Here is a 17,754-nt window from a genome sequence, read left to right on the forward strand (position 1 = left end):
TTTTGAACCACATATGCTAACCCCCCACCCCGGAACTGAAATTGAAATGCCTGCTTAGAATCACTGTTTGAGAATCACTGCTTTAAAGAGTTTTGGAGAAAAACCAGGCAAGCTCCCTCTCTCCCATCCAATCAAGTCTTAAAGGAATTAGAATTTTCCTACCTGACACAACAGCTGGTGGAGTATCATAATCCTGTCTTGGGACTGAATCTTTGAATGAAAAGAGCATGAGAAAGAATGCAATGAAGTACAAAAGAAAATAAAATAGAATTTTAGCTCTAAAACGTGGAAGTGCCCACTGTATGTCACATGGTACCTAAGGCTCCTGCCTTCAAGCACTCAAGGAGGCACTCTGACCCCTTGACAGTTGACAGTTGACACAACGGTCCCCACAACCACCACTCTGGACGTGTCGTTAGGCCCCGTATGACCTGCGAGGACAGCATCATCTGTCCCAGAGTATTGTCATCTTCCTCATCTTTCATAACTTTGGTCCCTCCCTTGGGTCATCAACTTGCAATATGTACCCTCTTTGGCTGACACAAAAGTTCTACAAAGTGGCCCGTCAGGAAGGGGACCAAAGTGCAATATGAAACCCCAGTCCTGGAGAACAAAAGAAATAACTACAATTTCAAAAGAGATAAATGAAAAATTTGCACATTCCCAAATTCTATGGAGGCTGACATGCTTTGAAGCTAGAATTTTGTTATTGACCACTCATCTCAGGCTCTGTCTCCAGTGGTCGAGGCCAAGGAGCTTCGTGTGCTGGTATCGTGAGGACACAGATCAATAGAACAGAATCTATTCAACAGATGGCTGCTGTCTTTTTCCAAAGTGTCATAAAACTGGAGGTGGCAAATTGTAGATCGAGGTTAATTAAACAACATGACAACCATTTCAAAAGTTGGGGTGATGTGGGACCAAATATAACTGCTTTTTTAAAGATGAAAAAGAGGCTTTGGCTTAATATCATTTCTTTAGCCAGGGATCTTACAAAGGAAAGTGGGACATGGCCCCACTTCTAAAAATGGAAAGTTCTAATTTCTCCAGCTCCCCTTGGAGGGTAAACTGTGTAAAAGGGAACGGGTATTGCTCATATTCAAATAAACTGCCCAAACATGGTTAAAAGGATGCTTTTGCATGACCCTCATTCCATTCATATGATCATTATTCCATTTTAAAAACTAAAACCTCAAACTTCGCTTGTCCACCTACTTGGTAACTTAATTTGGACTATCACAAATTTATCCGTTTCATCTCCTTGCCACAAAAGGACAATGTTGATCACTCTCCCATGAGTGAATGGTGTGTGAAAAGACAGATTAGAACTTGAACAATGCAAGGCCAGGCAAGCAAGCATTGATCAAAGATTCAAATGCAAGTAAACCTTAGGCATGAGTTATTCTGTTTCTCAGAACAGGTATGTGAACTAGTGACTTGATTATAATCCCCTAATCTAGAATATATAAAATCATTTTCAAGGGGTCTCCAAATATTTTATTAATACTGGTAGTAACTCCGATTATCTTTTAAAAAACTAAGCGCACATTATTACTACAAACAAGACTGTGACACTAGTCATTTTCCAAGAATATATTTATAACATTTTAGAATTTATAAAAAACCATGCTCATTGTTGAATTCTTGGAGAATGTAGAAAAGTATCATGATTAATATAGAAATTATCCCTAATCCCATCATCTAGAAACCATCACACTTGTTTGTACTTGTTATAGCCTTATTTCATAAATATTTTTTCATAGTTGATACGAACTTCACACATGCAAATTTACATCCTGCTCTTTTGATTTAACATGATAGTTAATCCCTTCCTAATTATTTTATACACTTATAGCTTCATGCTGCATTACATTCTAGTTTATGGATGGATTATGATTTATTTAATCTTCCTTATTAGACATTATAAAGAACACTGGGCTGAATATTTTTAAGATATATTTTCTGTTATTCTAGAATATTTCCAGAGAATAGATCTTCAAAACTGCAACTATTTGGTCGGGGAATAGAGCTATTTTTGAAATGTCTTTCAGGCCCACCCTGCTATCCAGTTGACACTTTCACAAATTTGGATTCCTACCATCACACTATCCATGCTTGAGAATGTATATCTCCCCACCCCTTCGTCAGCAATGTGTATTATTTTAATAACTTTATTTAACGGGTTATATGTGTGTGTCTGTATTAGATTTACTGTTAAGTTGATCGTTTTTCATATGTTTTTTGGCTTTCTATTTCCTCCTTTATCAACTATCTGTTCATTTCTTTGGCATTTTATACATTGGTACTTTTGTATTTTTTGCTAATTTATTGGAATTCAGAATCTAGTTTTTAAACAGCAAAAGCTTACTATTTGCAAATAAACTTTCATAATACTAGACTTTCACTTAATGCCTACTTGTTTATTGTTTATATTGTACTAACTTCAAAAATTCACTTATCTTACAATAAGACTAAATAAATTTTAAAAAACTCTTCCCTTTCATCTATATTTTCTTTCTTGTATTTAACCATTTTTAATTGATTGATACTTTTTCCTGAAAAAACATTTCAGGAGATGTACTCATGACCACTTATGAATTTATGATACTGTTTCCGAATCATGAGTCCATTTAACATTGTGTATTGGTTTTTATCACTCTGTCTTAATACTTATATTCCTGGATAATAGTTGAAAATAGACAATCTCTAAGCAAAATGAATAATTCAGGATTTTCACCTGATACCATCAGAATTTCAAAGCAATACAGGAGGGATGGTGCCACTGAAAACTGTGAGAGAACTATGTTGAACAAGTCAAGAACAATTACAAGATTATCTCTGTGAGTGGCTAGGTTACACCACCAGAATCCAATGATGTCACAAATCACCAGTGGTCTGGAGACACAAACAGAACTGCAGATAAGGAGGCTGCAGAACAAAAACTTTTTATTTCTTTCCACAGATTCTGGTGACATTGTAAGCCACTGGTGACCACCAACTGAACAAATGAAAAGGAGATAAGAAACTTGTAAAACCAGATTGTCATGCAATTTGGAGGTTCTCATAACACAGTAAAATCCCCAATGGTTTCTGCTAAAGCTTACAATAGACTGGTAAGAAATTACGGATAATAGGGCTTTGGTCCTTGAGGGAATCCTGTGACAAAAAAATAAACAAAAGCAGAAAAGCTAGATACTTCTTCAAGGTCAGCAGAGCCCTGGAATAAAACCGTTATACTGCTTGCATAAAATTCATTTCTTTTAAGCGCTGCAGATTCTGTCCAGCTTAAAAATAGGCAAAGAATTGAACGATAAACATTTGAGGTGGCAAAGAATGGTTAATTAACCTACAAGGCATCCCTTTCAAAATGTGGGGTCATGGGGGACCAAATACATCTAATTTTATGAAGATGAAAAAGAGGCTTTGGCTCAGTACACTTCCTTTATTCAGGGATCTTAGAAAAGAAAACAGGACAGAGTGTATGGCCTAAGGCACCCCTTCTGAAGATGGAAAATTCTAATCTAGCTCCAGGTCCCATTAGCCTTGAACCCTGCTTACTTTGGTTACTCCCTGGATCTCTCTGCTCTGCCCCTGGAAACTATTTCTGGACTTGAGGTTCCTGTCTTAATCTCGACTTGTCACTGTTCACACCTTGTTGTGCAGAATTTCAGTGAGCTCAGATGTCTGAAAGCCTCTGGAAAATTATAGTAGGAGAGAGACGTGGTCGGAGAGTTTTAGATTGACTGGCTGTGGCAATATGGCTGGGAACAGACTGGAGTAAATTGAGGTGGGAAACAGGAAGAACAGTTAGGGGACTATTACAGTTAATCAAACAAGGCCCAGGGCAGAGACTCTAGAATATGAAGGAAGGGATGTATTTGACAGATGTCTATGGGACTTGAATAGTAACTGTATGTGATGGGACTTGAGAAGGAAAGGGTCTACACTGGGTCCTAAGTGTAGTGTTGGACTCCCCCGGTGAGTGGTCGTGGGTTCAGCTTGAGAGGGGACAGGAGCAGGACCCTATAAGAGGAAGGGTCAGTGGGGAGAAAGCTTGGGAAGCTCATGAGATTAGTTTGGGTCATGTTGACTTCGAGATGTCAGAGGGAGAGTCATGGGGAAATATTTAGCAAGTGGTTGGACAAATGACTAAAATTCTAAAATGGTCTAAAATTCTAAGACAAGGTTAGCCCTGAGGACTCAGATATAAGAGTCTTCGTCATAGAAGGCAGAGTTCAAAACCATCGAAGTGGAGGAGCTTGTTGAGGAAATCATATATGAATGAGAAGTAAGTTTAAAAACTTATTTAGCAGCCTAAGAAAGAAAAGAAGCAATGGCCAGAGAGATCAGAGGAGGACCAGGAAAACCTTGGGGAGGAGTCTCAAACTGACAGCTCTTAGGAAAATTGGGTCCAATATGCAAACATAGGGAGATTTCCCATTAAAATCCAAGTAGTTTATCTTGAAAAACTGGAAGTTTTCCGTATCTCATGCCATTAACACTCACAACACCCCTGGGATATAAACATTACTTTTCCCACTTTGCAAAAGAGGAAATAAAAGTTCAGAGAGGTCAAGTAACCTGCCTAAACATGCACAGCTAATAAGGGGGCAGAACCAGGCTTTAAACTCAAATTCAACACCCACTGTTCTTTCCATGATACCAGGCCACCTTCCCAGCAATGGATAAAGTGTGTTGAAAAGATGTAATAAGGTGGTGAAATCTGATTAAAAGAATCAAAAGAATCAATAAGAGCCACTCCAAATGCCAATCAAAAATTCAGATAAAATGAATCTATTATATTATATCAAAGTGTAAGAGTGACAGTTTAAGAAAAAAGTATAACTTCCTGCTGGACACTCAACATTGTCAGTGATATTTTGTTGACTAAGTCTAAAAATTAATACTGTTTTCTCTCTGCCTTTTCAGAACCTTATGAAACTTTGAACCTTTGCAAAACATCAATTTACATAAAGCTTATAATGTTTTTAAGCATTAGTACAAATGTGAAGGAGGAAAATAATTTTTAAAAAAGCTAAAAGAAATTTGATGTTAAATATAAGCCACATGCTTAAAACTTTTGCTTTCTGAGAAAGAAAAGGGGATATATCATTATTGAATACTTTGGCTATTACCAGCTGGACAAAAATTGTGGTCTTGTATAAACGAATCCTTTTTGAAAATACTAAAACAGTAGTCATAATAGACATTATTGAATCAATAAGTATTGTACTTCTGACACTGTTCTATATAATTGAGCTTATTTTTCAATTTCTTAAAGGATTCAGTCATATTCTCAATTAACTTAGGTCATATTTTTCCTAGTTTCCTCCAAATTTGAATTTCAGTGAGTCAGCTGGCTTTGCTTTTGATTCAAATGAGTAGAATTTATAAAGTGTTTCTTTTTATGCTTTGCCTTACAACTCCCTCCTTTATCGGATTACAATTTGTCATTCAATACAGTAAAAGTGCATTACTTCATTTGTTCATAATTTGTGATCATTTAAGTAGGGGAAAGCAGATATAAAGGGAAATCAGTAGTGGGACATGAGAAACTTCAAGCCTTCCAATATTGTCCTGGGATCTGCTTTATTAATAAATGAGAAAAGTGACTACAGATAATCTTCACACATTACTAAAAGCTATAGAAATAGTATCTTCAAATTCTAATGAAAATTAGCTGTACCACACTGTAAAATTAAACATAGTCTTAGACATGACTTTTAGAAGTCTAGTTCAGAGACCTAAAGAATCATCTGATCTAGTCTAAGCTTTCAGGCACACAGGTATCATCAAATGCTTTTTATAGGTTCAGCAACTGAGGCCTTCTAGATGGGTACTTTGTTTCTGTTCATAAAACTAAATTTCTTTATTGAAACAATGGGACTCTTTCCATTAGGTATACAGACTTTCCTCCTATTTAGAGCAGATTACTGAGACCTCAGTGGACATGTCAGAAACGTCTTAAATCCTCAAAAGCCTGTGAGTCAACACATCTATGTAGCAAGCAAGCCATTGCTTTAAGGTAAAATCTCCAATATACAGCTAATGTACCTAGTGTACTTAGATGTTTGGAGATGTTGCCAGCATAACTGAGAAGAATCACAGTAGTGGTGACTATGAGACATATAGGCATAAAGTCATAGAGGCATATGGTTGAAGGGGTCCCACAGATCTCCATGTTCGTTACTTCAACTGGATGGAGAGGGGCATTGAGATCAGGAGATGTTATCTTCCTAAGGACAGACAGAAGCAATAGGGCTCCATCAAGCTTTCTATAGTATTAAAGCTGTCTCACTCAGAAGAAGATACATGTTTTCCTCTCTCCATCTTTAAAAATGACAAAATTATCTTCATTAACATTTATGAAAAATAAAAACTGTTGCATAGGATATTGGTTTTGACAGTTTTCATTGTTCTCTATAATAAAGTTGCAGTATTCCATGTTGTATTTGACATTTGCCCTCCTGACCGTTTGGGGAACTGTCTTTGAAAAGATTTTTTAAAAAACAAAGGTTTGCCAATGATTTCAACTGCCTTGTTGATATAAAAGCAAGGCTGCAATGGGTATTTTTGAATATACTTTTGTGCCCTAAGGAAAAATAATGGCTAATCAAAAACATCCCTACCTATTAAAAAAATCAGGTACATTAGATTCCTTTCCTTTCTTGAACATCATCTATGTTGACATATTCAAAAGAAAGATTAGAATAAGTTGATTATGTGAGGTTCTCAATTACTTTTCATTGCTTTAAACATTGAAAGTAAATAAAAAGCCCTGCATATTAGTCATAATCAAGGTTGGCCCCTCTCTTGTGAATAACCTGGGGATGCTGTGAGCTGAAGTGGTAAATATCTGGGAAAGAAAAACTAGGTTCAAGTGTATGAAGTTACAAGGTCTAAAATAGACACACCTGGTGCATTGCATCATAGGAACCAGAAGTAACACAAATTTAAATGCAACGCGGTAGAACCTTCAGCCTTGTCAATGCGAGTAAATGTGCCCTGGAACTGTGCATGCAGAGGGCAGTTCATTCACAGTGGGACCTAAAAGGCATGTTAGTCAGTGGTGCAGAACCAGTTCTGCTGATGATGTCAGTAAGAACAGCGAGTATTGCACCTTATATTGATGAAGTCCAAGAAAACAAAAGGAAACAAACTCTTCAACTCACCGTTCCTGTTGTGCCCAATGAAAGGTGATTCATCTGTTGTGTCAAGGGGCCCATCATGTTTGCTGGCTGCATTGACATAGGATGGTCCATTGTTGGCGTAATCACAGCACCCTATAAGCACACACAACGTCCAACTGAAAACATGTTCCACAATGAAGGAAACTTTAAAAAAATAAACACAGTAGCTGTGTTAACATCATACGTGCTTACTTCTCACTAAAAAGGCTAACTTGAGCCATGTGTGATTTTTACATCCATTCATTTCATTTTGTGCCTGTCTAAATATGTAACATTAGCGACTTTATCTCTGATGTGATTTATCTGTCATTGTCATTTATACTTCCAATATTCAATGTAGAATGTATTCTAAGGACATCAGATATATCCTCTCTCACTGTTCTAATACAAACTTCTCTGACTGAAAAATATAAATACTATGGAAATTCTCTAATTGTTCTTGATATTGAGTGAAACTTTCGTTTTTGTCATTTACCCAGGATTTATACAGATAATTCTTGATCACCTTAATACAACCTTCCCTCAGGGGGATAATTCTGGTCCAGATGGGTTTCTTGACGGGATACCTTTAAAGGACATATTGAGATCTAACACAAATGTTATAAAAATCAAAGCTACTATTTCCCATATTTTTTCCTCCTAATCTTTTGACCTACTTTCTTTCTATCTGTGCTTTTGACACAAGCCTAGAGGATACTAAACTCTGCTAAACGCTGGTCAAATGAAACAGCACTGAAATTTTTTTAAATGCAAAAATATCAAGTGTTTCATCATGGAAAGGCCTACTTCTAGAATATGCTTTCTGATTTATCATAACTGTTGGAAATGCAAGAAATAATAGACATAAAAAAAAATTCTTTCCATATACAAAGTGTCACATGGCCCATGAAGCCTGGAGCCAGGCCACACTACCCTTCCCTTCCTTGTCCTTTCCACTATCCTACTATTCCACCTTAATTGACTAACTTAGAGAATGGAAAGATTTTTTTTTTTAATTGAAAAGCTAGGGTTGGATGGAACCTTTGAGACTGTATAATTCCAGTGCTTTATTTTAAAGATAGTAATAAAGGCAGAAGCTCATTTAAATACCCAGTGGTAGAAAAATGATTATGAATCTGAATGCTATTTTTTTCTGTAAACATTATTTTTCTATGTGACTTTTTTCATATAAATAAACATTTTGAAGAAAAAAAAAATAAGTCAGATTCATGTGGATGGAAGGATCTCGGCACCCAAACTAATTACCCACAAGCAAATATGTCCTAAAATGCCTTAGCTCAGTATAATCAGTTTCTCGTGCTATTATCCAAATCCAGCTCCCTGACTGTACCTGTTAAAAGATCAGGCTGTCACTCAGCCTTCCTTGTGGGCTCTACCTCATCAATATGGAAGGAAAATAGAAACTGAACCGTATATTTGTAAATGATTGATATACAGAGCTAGCTTTGTTCTCAAAGACGTTTGGACTTTTGAGCTAGAATCAATCAAAACACATATGTTATTTTATAATCTGTAGCTTGTAAATAGACATAGTTGTGCATTTGCATTGCTTGAATTTCTTGATGCTTCCATAAACTGTCATTCATCAGAATGCTTCTCAAATGAGAGACATGATAAGCTTTTACTTAATTATAATTCAGAGACACAACACTTTTTCTTCCGGCTGCCTGAATTTAACAAAAGCATCTTTACTTTTTCCTTAAAAAAAAAGAAAAAAGTTACTAGCCTTTATTTCAGGTATTTGTCATATCAAACTAGCAGTAAATACTTTGAGAAGAACTGAGACGCTTCTTAAATCACTTAGGGATAAACGATAGAATAATCTCAGAGTTAAGACAGAAGTTCTGAAGCATTCTTTTTTTAGCCAAAATGTGGCACTTTCACAACATTCTAATCCTCAGCAGGTGCAAGACTTCAATACTCTTCTTGAACTTGAGATTTAGGCTATCTTCTTAGAATATTTGCCCCTACAGGTTCTGACACACAGCTAACTTGTGACAGTCCCGGAAACGCCACAATTCTAATCAGACTGCCCTAGTCACATAAAGAATTGTTCATCATATATCAGAGATAAAGACCAAATTGTGTTTGGCCAGGAAACTTTCTTTGCAATGCCCTAGGGGTGACCTCACTCCCCAGCAGTGTGAGAGGTAGTCTTAAGTCTTTTTTTGGGGTGGCAACACGTAAATGAGATAAGGTGAGCCTGTGACAGACAGATAAATCAAAATCCATGCATGATAAGTATAGAAGGATTGAATGTCTGCATTTGGAATTAATTTCGGAAGGATCGTCTGGTCTCTTTAGAGAATCTTTTCATGGAAAATGCTTGGGGACTCATTTGATTACAGATGCCACAGAGTGAACACTGCTTCTGTGTATAAACCAGAAACCTGACAATCAAAGGGAAGAGTGTGTGTGTGTGTGTGTGTGTGTGTGTGTGTGTGTGTGTGTGGTGGGGGGAGGGATGTGTCATCATTTAGAATTGGAAATAGCAAAGCTAGGCACGGAAGACAATGTAAGAGAAACATTCCTAACCAGGCCAGCTATTGCAAATAAAATGAACAACGAAATAAGGCTTCTTGGGGGAGGACACATCAGGTCATACATTCTTATTCAAATTTAGTAAAAATGTTCAAGAAACACAGGATTCCAACAAATGATTAAGATCATACATTTCTTAAGAATCTCAAGGGACGGAAGAAACTTACAAGCAGTAAGTTGGAAATAGCAGACAGGAACCCCTTGGGGAAACACATTGTCTTGATGGTGCTTTACTAGGGACAGACAACTTAGGGAGTTTGAAGCGCTGGTTATCTACAACAAAGACTGGGCTTTGCCAGTCACTGTGTTCATCAATTGCAATTCAGCTACAGAATCTCTTTTGTATTGTGTAAGACATGAAAAAGTGTGGGGGAGAGAAAAAAGAAAGAAAAAACAACAAAAAAGGAAGAGAAAAATCTATGGTTGTTAAGGCAAAATTATAATCGTGCCTCATTAAATCCCTTCCTATCCGATGCATTTAAGCCATAGACTGAAGAGTGTATTGTGACAGATGTTGCCAACACATTAAGGGTAATTTCATTTACTCGAAAGGTATAGAATGTGCTGTCTGACGGAGTTTGCTTGGCAAATGGCAAAGCAAGAGGAAACAGATTTTTCATTTTAGCATCTCCGGATGTCTGGGTTTGCTCAATGTTTAAGCTGCAAAGAAAAATACTGTAACATGCTGCAATTCCACTAAAAAGCACAATGACCAGACAGCTGATGGGACTGCCTGGTCTGTTTTAGCCACGGCCTCTGCAAAACAAAGCTGTTCACACTCAAGTGTCATAGGGTGGAACCGTTTGCCCTAATTCTGAAATAAACAATTTCAACAGGATTTTGAATAAAGTTTCCAAAGATCACTAATGTGGAATAAATATATCTGACCTAAGGCCACAAAAGCATCTGTGTTGTTAACCTCCTGCCAATATTTGAAAGAAATTTTAAGTCTAGGAGAGTTCATTGATATTTTAATTTTCTAACAGAAATATAGGATCATTGGCAAATTGGGGAAAACACCAGCAAGGCTCTCTCCCATCAAGAACACACATAGCTGGTTTAAAACCTACATTAATGCCATGATATGGACCACAATGAGAATTACCTGTATGAATGTTCCTGTGAATGTCAATATTCTAGGCCAGTGCCACTCCAAATAAGATCAAGAATTTAAATTCGACTCTCTGGGCTTCGGGCATTGGAATCTGTGTTTTAATAAACTCTCCACCAGCTTGAGTGTGTTTTATAATTCACTGAACTGGCAAAACTATGGGCATTGAATTATTCAAAACATGGTAGGTGAAGGAGTGATATGTGGGGAGGAGGTGATCAAAGAAATCAGTGAGACTTGATATGTCTTGTTATCTCATTTTATTTACCTTTTAGAACTCTTCCAAATATCAGAGGAAAGAAATCAATATCAATTTTCACCTGTCACGTTCCACACTTCAATTATTAACGAATGTCAAATTTGACCACAGTTTTCTGTACCACCTGCTCTGCAATAATATTTCTGAGCCTTTATTAAAAATGTAAAATTGTCGTTGAACTTCCAAAAAAAAAATAAAATAAAATAAACTCTCCAAATGATTCTGATGCCCCCTACATTTGAGACGTGTGCTCTGTCTATAAACGGCTATTGTATAAGTCAGTGCTACAAATACTTGGTCTTACTTTATTTATACTGTTTCTCAATTATTTGTTTTAAACCAATCTTGTGATAGGGTATGAGCCTTTGTATAGCAATTATATTACATTTTGTTTAAAAATGCAAAGAGGTCAAGCCTGCATTTTTGACGAGCTGAAATGGGGTGATTATCTGAGTAATTCAGGCCTCAGTCTGATGATCTGACATGTTTCTTTTTGATCAGTGTGCTTGTGTTGGAGCACATTTAAAATTCCTTCCTGTTTGGAATCTTAGGGAGCCTTGAATCTGAAATCACAGAAATGTAAAAGTATTAATAAAAGGTAGGAAAATTATAACATAAGTGAAAAAAAGGAAAAGAAATATCACCCGCTTTTTCCCTCTTGTCCAATCTAGATGCCTCAAGTCAAAATGTTTGCAGCCCAAACTGGTATATATAGGACGGATAAACAACAAGGTCCTACTGTATAGCACAGGGAACTGTATTCAATATCTTGTGACAAACCATAATGGAAAATAATATGAAAAAGAATGTATATATGTGTATAACTGAGTCACTTTGCTGTACAGCAGTAATTAACACAACATTGTAATTCAACTATACTTCAATAAAAAATAAATTAAAAATAAGAAAAAAATGAAAAGAAATCTTTATGTTTCTTCCAAAAAGAAAAAAAATGTTTGCAGCCCATATTGTGCTCTTTTCCTATGGTCACTTATGCAAAACCATAGGACTTGTTAGTAGTAATCATTCAACACGACTTAAAAAAATGTGGTTTAAGGTCATTTGTCTTCTTTCTCATCTGTGTGTTTTCTGGTTCTCAGTTTTTAATATTTCTAGAATAAATACCTAGTGGAGTTTGTGTACACCAGGCTATTTTTAGCACATGTGATGTACAGAGAATGATATGCCCTTACAAGTAAACTAGTTAGTGTAACGGATTTTCCAGTAGCAATGATGTTTTCATAATATAAATGGCATAAAGTTATTTCACTTAACTTGGGAAAGCAAATGCGGTGCCTTGCTATATGAGTGTGTGACACTCCATGCTGTGTATGTAGAGATGTTTCACCTTTTCATTTGCTGATGTTGGCATGGGTTTTGTTTTCTTTTGTTTTGTTTGCAGGGGTGCTTGGTGAGGTTTACATAGGGCTGCCTAGGGAGAGATAAAAAAGGATTGGGAAAGATTTCCCCATCCTCAGAAACGCTCATTAATCCTCGACTACCTTGATCAATGTCCAACTTGCAGAGGATGGTCTGTCTTAAAAAAATATATATATATATATTTGAAACCCAGAAAGCTGTGGCAAAGCTGGTAGACTTCCACTCTGGAAGCATTTTGGAATGATCTCCAACAAACACTGGAGGCTTGGGAGAATCATAAATAACCAGGTGTGGAAGACAGGTTGCCTCGAGGACCCCATGTTAGCCCCTATCCTTCCTTCCCTTTATTATTCTCCACTTGCTTCTTTCAATATACCTTCCAAGAGGGCGAGGGTAATGTTTACACATATTTGTAATCCCTGTAATTATGAATTACATGCAGTAGATACTTGAAACTGTTTGTGAATTAATTTTATATATCGGCACCACGAATTGTTCAGTAAAATTAAAAATGGCTAGCATTTACCAACTTTTAAAATTTCGATTGTTCATTCTAAAAGGGCTGAAATCACGTTTGCTTGTTCAAACTGTCTATTCACAGTGTCGTGGTGTTGTCTACAGTAGGAGGCATGTAATATATATTTCATAAATATTGGTTGGAAAATGATGAAAGAGAAAAACTCAAATCAAAAGGTTCTTACAAATGTTATTTTGAGATTAATAGTCAAAAGGAAGCAATCCAAAGATTCTGAAAAATCTTGTTCCACAAAGGGCAGTACAGTTTCAAAACCAAGGTTGTGCTCACGTATGTGTGCATTTATTAATATATTCAATCACGACAACCTTACAGGTGAGATCTGAAATTCACCTGATGTAAAAAGTTCTACTAATGCCACCATCACGTATTTATGGAAATTATCAAAATAAAAAGTATCTGTGTATGTGCATACACCAGTGGTCCTCACCAAGGGGTGATTCTGCAGTGGCTAAAAGGGCCATTTGGCAATGTCTGGAGACATTTTTAGTTGTCAAACTGGGGAAGGGGTGCCGCTGACACCTCGTGTGTAGAGGCTATGGTTGCCGAATATCCTACAACACACAGAACAATTCTCCACAACAAAGAATTATCCAGCCAAAAACACTAGTGCTAGGGTTCAGAAATCCTGGTATACACAAATATATATTCATAAGCTCCAGTTACACAAAATGAGAAAGATTTGAAATTGCAGTAATTAGAAAATGCCACAAAGTAGGCATCCACTCTCTGCTCCCTACATCTAACAGCAGACCTTAGATTCTATACTGAGATTATATTTATGCTATAAACCAGTTTCTTAAACACCTGACATCTAAATCAATTGCCCAAATCCTATAATTTATCAATGAAAGGAAGCAAGACTATTATTGACTTTACATTATGTAACTTTATAGAGCCTATATGGTTAGTTTTGAGTTCAAATGTATATTGCTATTTATTTTGGAAACACAGCTAACTAGAGCTGGGTTTCTCTTTTTAAGTTTAGACAAATTAGGTTTGATTGGTATATTTGGACTACTACCTAGAGGTGTGTACCTGTAGGTTTGGGGTATCATGTTTAGAAGCAGGGCATCTTCCATTGTTATGTGGTAAATTTAGAAGAGTTTTGTACGTAGTTTATCTAATGAGAGAATATCTATTAACTGTAAAAACAGAGGGTTTTTTCTTACAGTCTTATAAACATTCTTCATTTCATGTTGCTTTTGGGTTCAGTTGCCATTAATTGGAAGTGTTTTATTAAAAATATGTAATATTAAAAGTCAAGCCAAATTTATTTTAACCATGGAGTCCCCTTTAAAAGAATCCTAATTATATACCATGCTTATTCAACTGTGAATAATGGTTTCAACTACTGGTTAAGTGCTTATTTATACAAGAGTGTCATTTTGAATGAGAATTTAAGTAAATATGTCACATGGAAGTATTTTTTACCAAAGCAGGTATATAGATAATAGTATTCTCAACAATGCTTTATTGAATCCTTTAGAGTTCTGTGCTTAAAATTAAGAAATTTGTTTAGCAGTGACTTCTGATGTTTTAACAATCTTCTTTAGAATTCTAATCGAGTACAATGGCTTTTAAATATACTACAGAATTGAGGAAGAGTTGATATTTTGAAGACCTTGGGGCCCAAGGCTCAAATGGTTTTGTTGACTGAATGTGTAGTAGACCAATTAGTTCTTTTATCATTAGACTCCTAGACCTGGTTAAAACTATAAAAGGAATTTCATCATGCAGGTGGGTTACAATATAATCTTTTCTTTTCATATTTCTACTTAAAGAATTATCATTGCTGAGACAATGGAAATATTAAGTGTGCATGGAAGGATCCCAGGGCCGCCTCAGAGAGTCTTATGTCTTCAGCAACAAAGGGTGGATTTGTGTTCATCACCTCCCATTCCAACCATGTAATCAATGTGTGGCTCTCGGCCACGAGATCCACCACACACAAACCTATGTGCCATAAAAACCCATGCAGTGTGAGGTAGACGATGTGAAGGAATCACATTATTTGTGTGGGAAAACTAATGGTGTAACCTAAGTCCTCTGTCTCCATTTGCAGGGCCCCTGTGGTATATGGCTTCCTCACCCAGGTGCGTTGCACAGTTCCAAAATCAGTTTAAAGAGATTTGTAAGCTATTATCTATGGAATGGATAAACAACAAGGTCCTACTGTATGACACAGAGAACTATATTCAGTATCCTATGATAAACCATAATGGAAAAGAATATGAAAAAAGAATGTATATATACATATAAATGAATCACTTTGCTGTACAGCAGAAATTAACACAACATTGTAAATCAACTATATTTTGATTAAAAAAAAAGAAGTTGCATGAGCAGGGAAACGATGTAAAAGGCTCCATAATTTTTCTAATAAGAAAAAAATTTTAAAAAGAGATTTGAGAAAAATAAAAATAAATAAATATTAAGGACCATTAAGCTGTGGCACTTATCAAATGAATGGGTTAGTCACATTATATTTCACCATCTTCCCTATTTTTTTTGTTTGTTTTTTGCGGTACGCGGGCCTCTCACTGCTGTGGCCTCTCCCGTTGCGGAGCACAGGCTCAGGAAGCGCAGGCTCAGTGGCCATGGCTCACGGGCCTAGCCGCTCCGCGGCATGTGGGATCTTCCCGGACCGGGGCACGAACCCGTGTCCCCTGCATCGGCAGGCGGACTCTCAACCACTGCGCCACCAGGGAAGCCCCCTATTTTTTAAGAACAAAAAAAGCCTCTGATATCTACTCATCACATATATTACATAATAGAAAATTATACTATCAATATGGATAACAGCTCCCAACCATTTTCCTACCTTAAAAAAAAAAAAAAAAAATACACTTGTCACTTTAAAGATGAGCAAAACTGATTTTCTTTAATTTTTGTTCTAACACAGGATATAAAGGAAACTGTGTTAAACTGTCTTCTCTACCAAAGTACAGCCTAGATTTCATGCTTACAACTGAGTTAGCATCTTGAAAAATATTGTCTTATAGCGGAAATGTCACATGTTTAGGACACTGGCACTGATAAGCCAATGGCTACTGTAAGTTATATTTGAGTATAAGAGTAGATAGGATGATCAATTAGAAGATCAAAATAGTTTCCATTCCTGCTTATCCCATCTAGATTGAATGAGCAGTAGGGTCACCCATGAGGTTGTGCCTTCCTACTCATTTCTACATTTTATCTCCAAAAGAAGGTCCCTGCAGGTAGATCCAAGATGGCCCCTTGAGCATGGTACACATGTTCCATTAAGATCCCATGGCTTACAATTTACCCTTCTAATCTAAATCCCATCCACATGAAGCCTCTCCTCCAGCACACTGAACTACGCAACTGTCTCCGACCCATCTTGCTCTCCCATCCTTGGCGTCTTTGCCTGGGCATCTCCAGCAGATCTGCATGCGTGTCTTAAGATTCTTATCAAATGCTCCATTCTAGGGAACAGCTCCTGTGTCTGACCCAGGTCATTTGCTCCTCTCTTGTCTCCTAGCTTTTGGCATACATCTGATCATGAGTATACTTATTTATACTTATTTATTTCTCCCCTGAATTCTAAGTTCATTGTGCCATTCATGATACTTTATTTTCTAAGGGTTTCAGAGCCCTTCACAGTGTCTATCATGAAATGGGTCATAGTGGTGCTGAATTTCTAAATGAGTGAAGGGCACTTGCTCATCTGACAGGGCTGCCATGACTTTAAAAAGATGAAAAACGTAACAGCGACTCTATGTTCTAACTGGACAAGGTGATTGGACAACAGCATGGTCTTAAAAATCCATTCATTCAGTTGCTCTGCTTTCCTTTAAAAGTGCCCATATCTGACCACTGCCAGCTGGACAGTCTCGCCATTTACCAAGAGAATTTCTGGGCTTCTAATTCTAAGGGCTGCACACCACCCAAGGAACTCTAAGGTTGGATCCACTGCACGATTTCCATTTTACGCAAGAATTACATGGACCCAATCAAATGCTGCAAAATTTCCTTTATATATCACAGTATAAGCTTGTTTTTACGAGGGCTTTCACATGCCACACACTGCTTTAAGAGCCATATATATGCCTAAGATTCTTGTCAAACCTTGCCATGTGATGGAGAAGAAATGCTTTATTCACTTGTACAGCCATCACTTTGTATACCTCCAAGCAGATTTTCAACGTACAGAAAGTTTAAAATGCACATCAGAAGCAGGATTCCAGGCCAGTCTTCTTCCAAATGATAAGGCAAACAGGATTCCCAGCAGAGGTCTGAATATTTATGGGCAGCGTCTTTTGTCTGGTAAGATGTTTGTCTCACTTTAGCACTCAGGATTGTGAGCTGTCATAAAACTTCTCATTAAAAATTTCTCCTTGCTGACAAATAAGCCAAAACACCCTGCTGCAAATTATTTTCAAGGTCTTGCAGCATCCTATTGGTGAAGGGGCCTGGGAGATCATTTCTTGATCACGGGGGTGATCAAGAAGAAGGGCTATCTGTTACCCTACTTATGGCCATTGTATATAGTGCAAATTACCAAAATATGTCACAGGCACCTTGATTCTGGATATTACTAGGAAAGCCACTATTCCTTGTCCTGCAATTTGTTACAAAATGCACTTTATTTTGTGGTCCCTCGGAGGACACTTCTGAGCTATTTGTTTTCTCCTTTAAGACATTTTTAGGAATTTGCCTGGTTAAAGCTGCCAACTTGAATAGACCTAAGATACAGGTATGAAGCCACGACCCT

At 36.9% G+C, this 17,754-nt stretch overlaps 1 protein-coding gene across 1 annotated transcript in view; it reads right to left on the bottom strand.

Annotated features, from left to right (window-relative positions):
* The window catches only part of RBMS3 (RNA binding motif single stranded interacting protein 3), a 531,745-nt gene that overhangs the window by 40,073 nt on the left and 473,918 nt on the right, over window positions 1–17,754 (bottom strand). The window contains exon 11 of the mRNA XM_065884879.1: window positions 7,173–7,283. Within this exon, the coding sequence (XP_065740951.1) occupies window positions 7,173–7,283 (111 nt within the window). The remainder of the gene's footprint in view (window positions 1–7,172; window positions 7,284–17,754) is intronic.

This window comes from Phocoena phocoena, chromosome 10 (genome assembly GCF_963924675.1).
Source record: "Phocoena phocoena chromosome 10, mPhoPho1.1, whole genome shotgun sequence".
Taxonomy (NCBI): domain Eukaryota; kingdom Metazoa; phylum Chordata; class Mammalia; order Artiodactyla; family Phocoenidae; genus Phocoena; species Phocoena phocoena.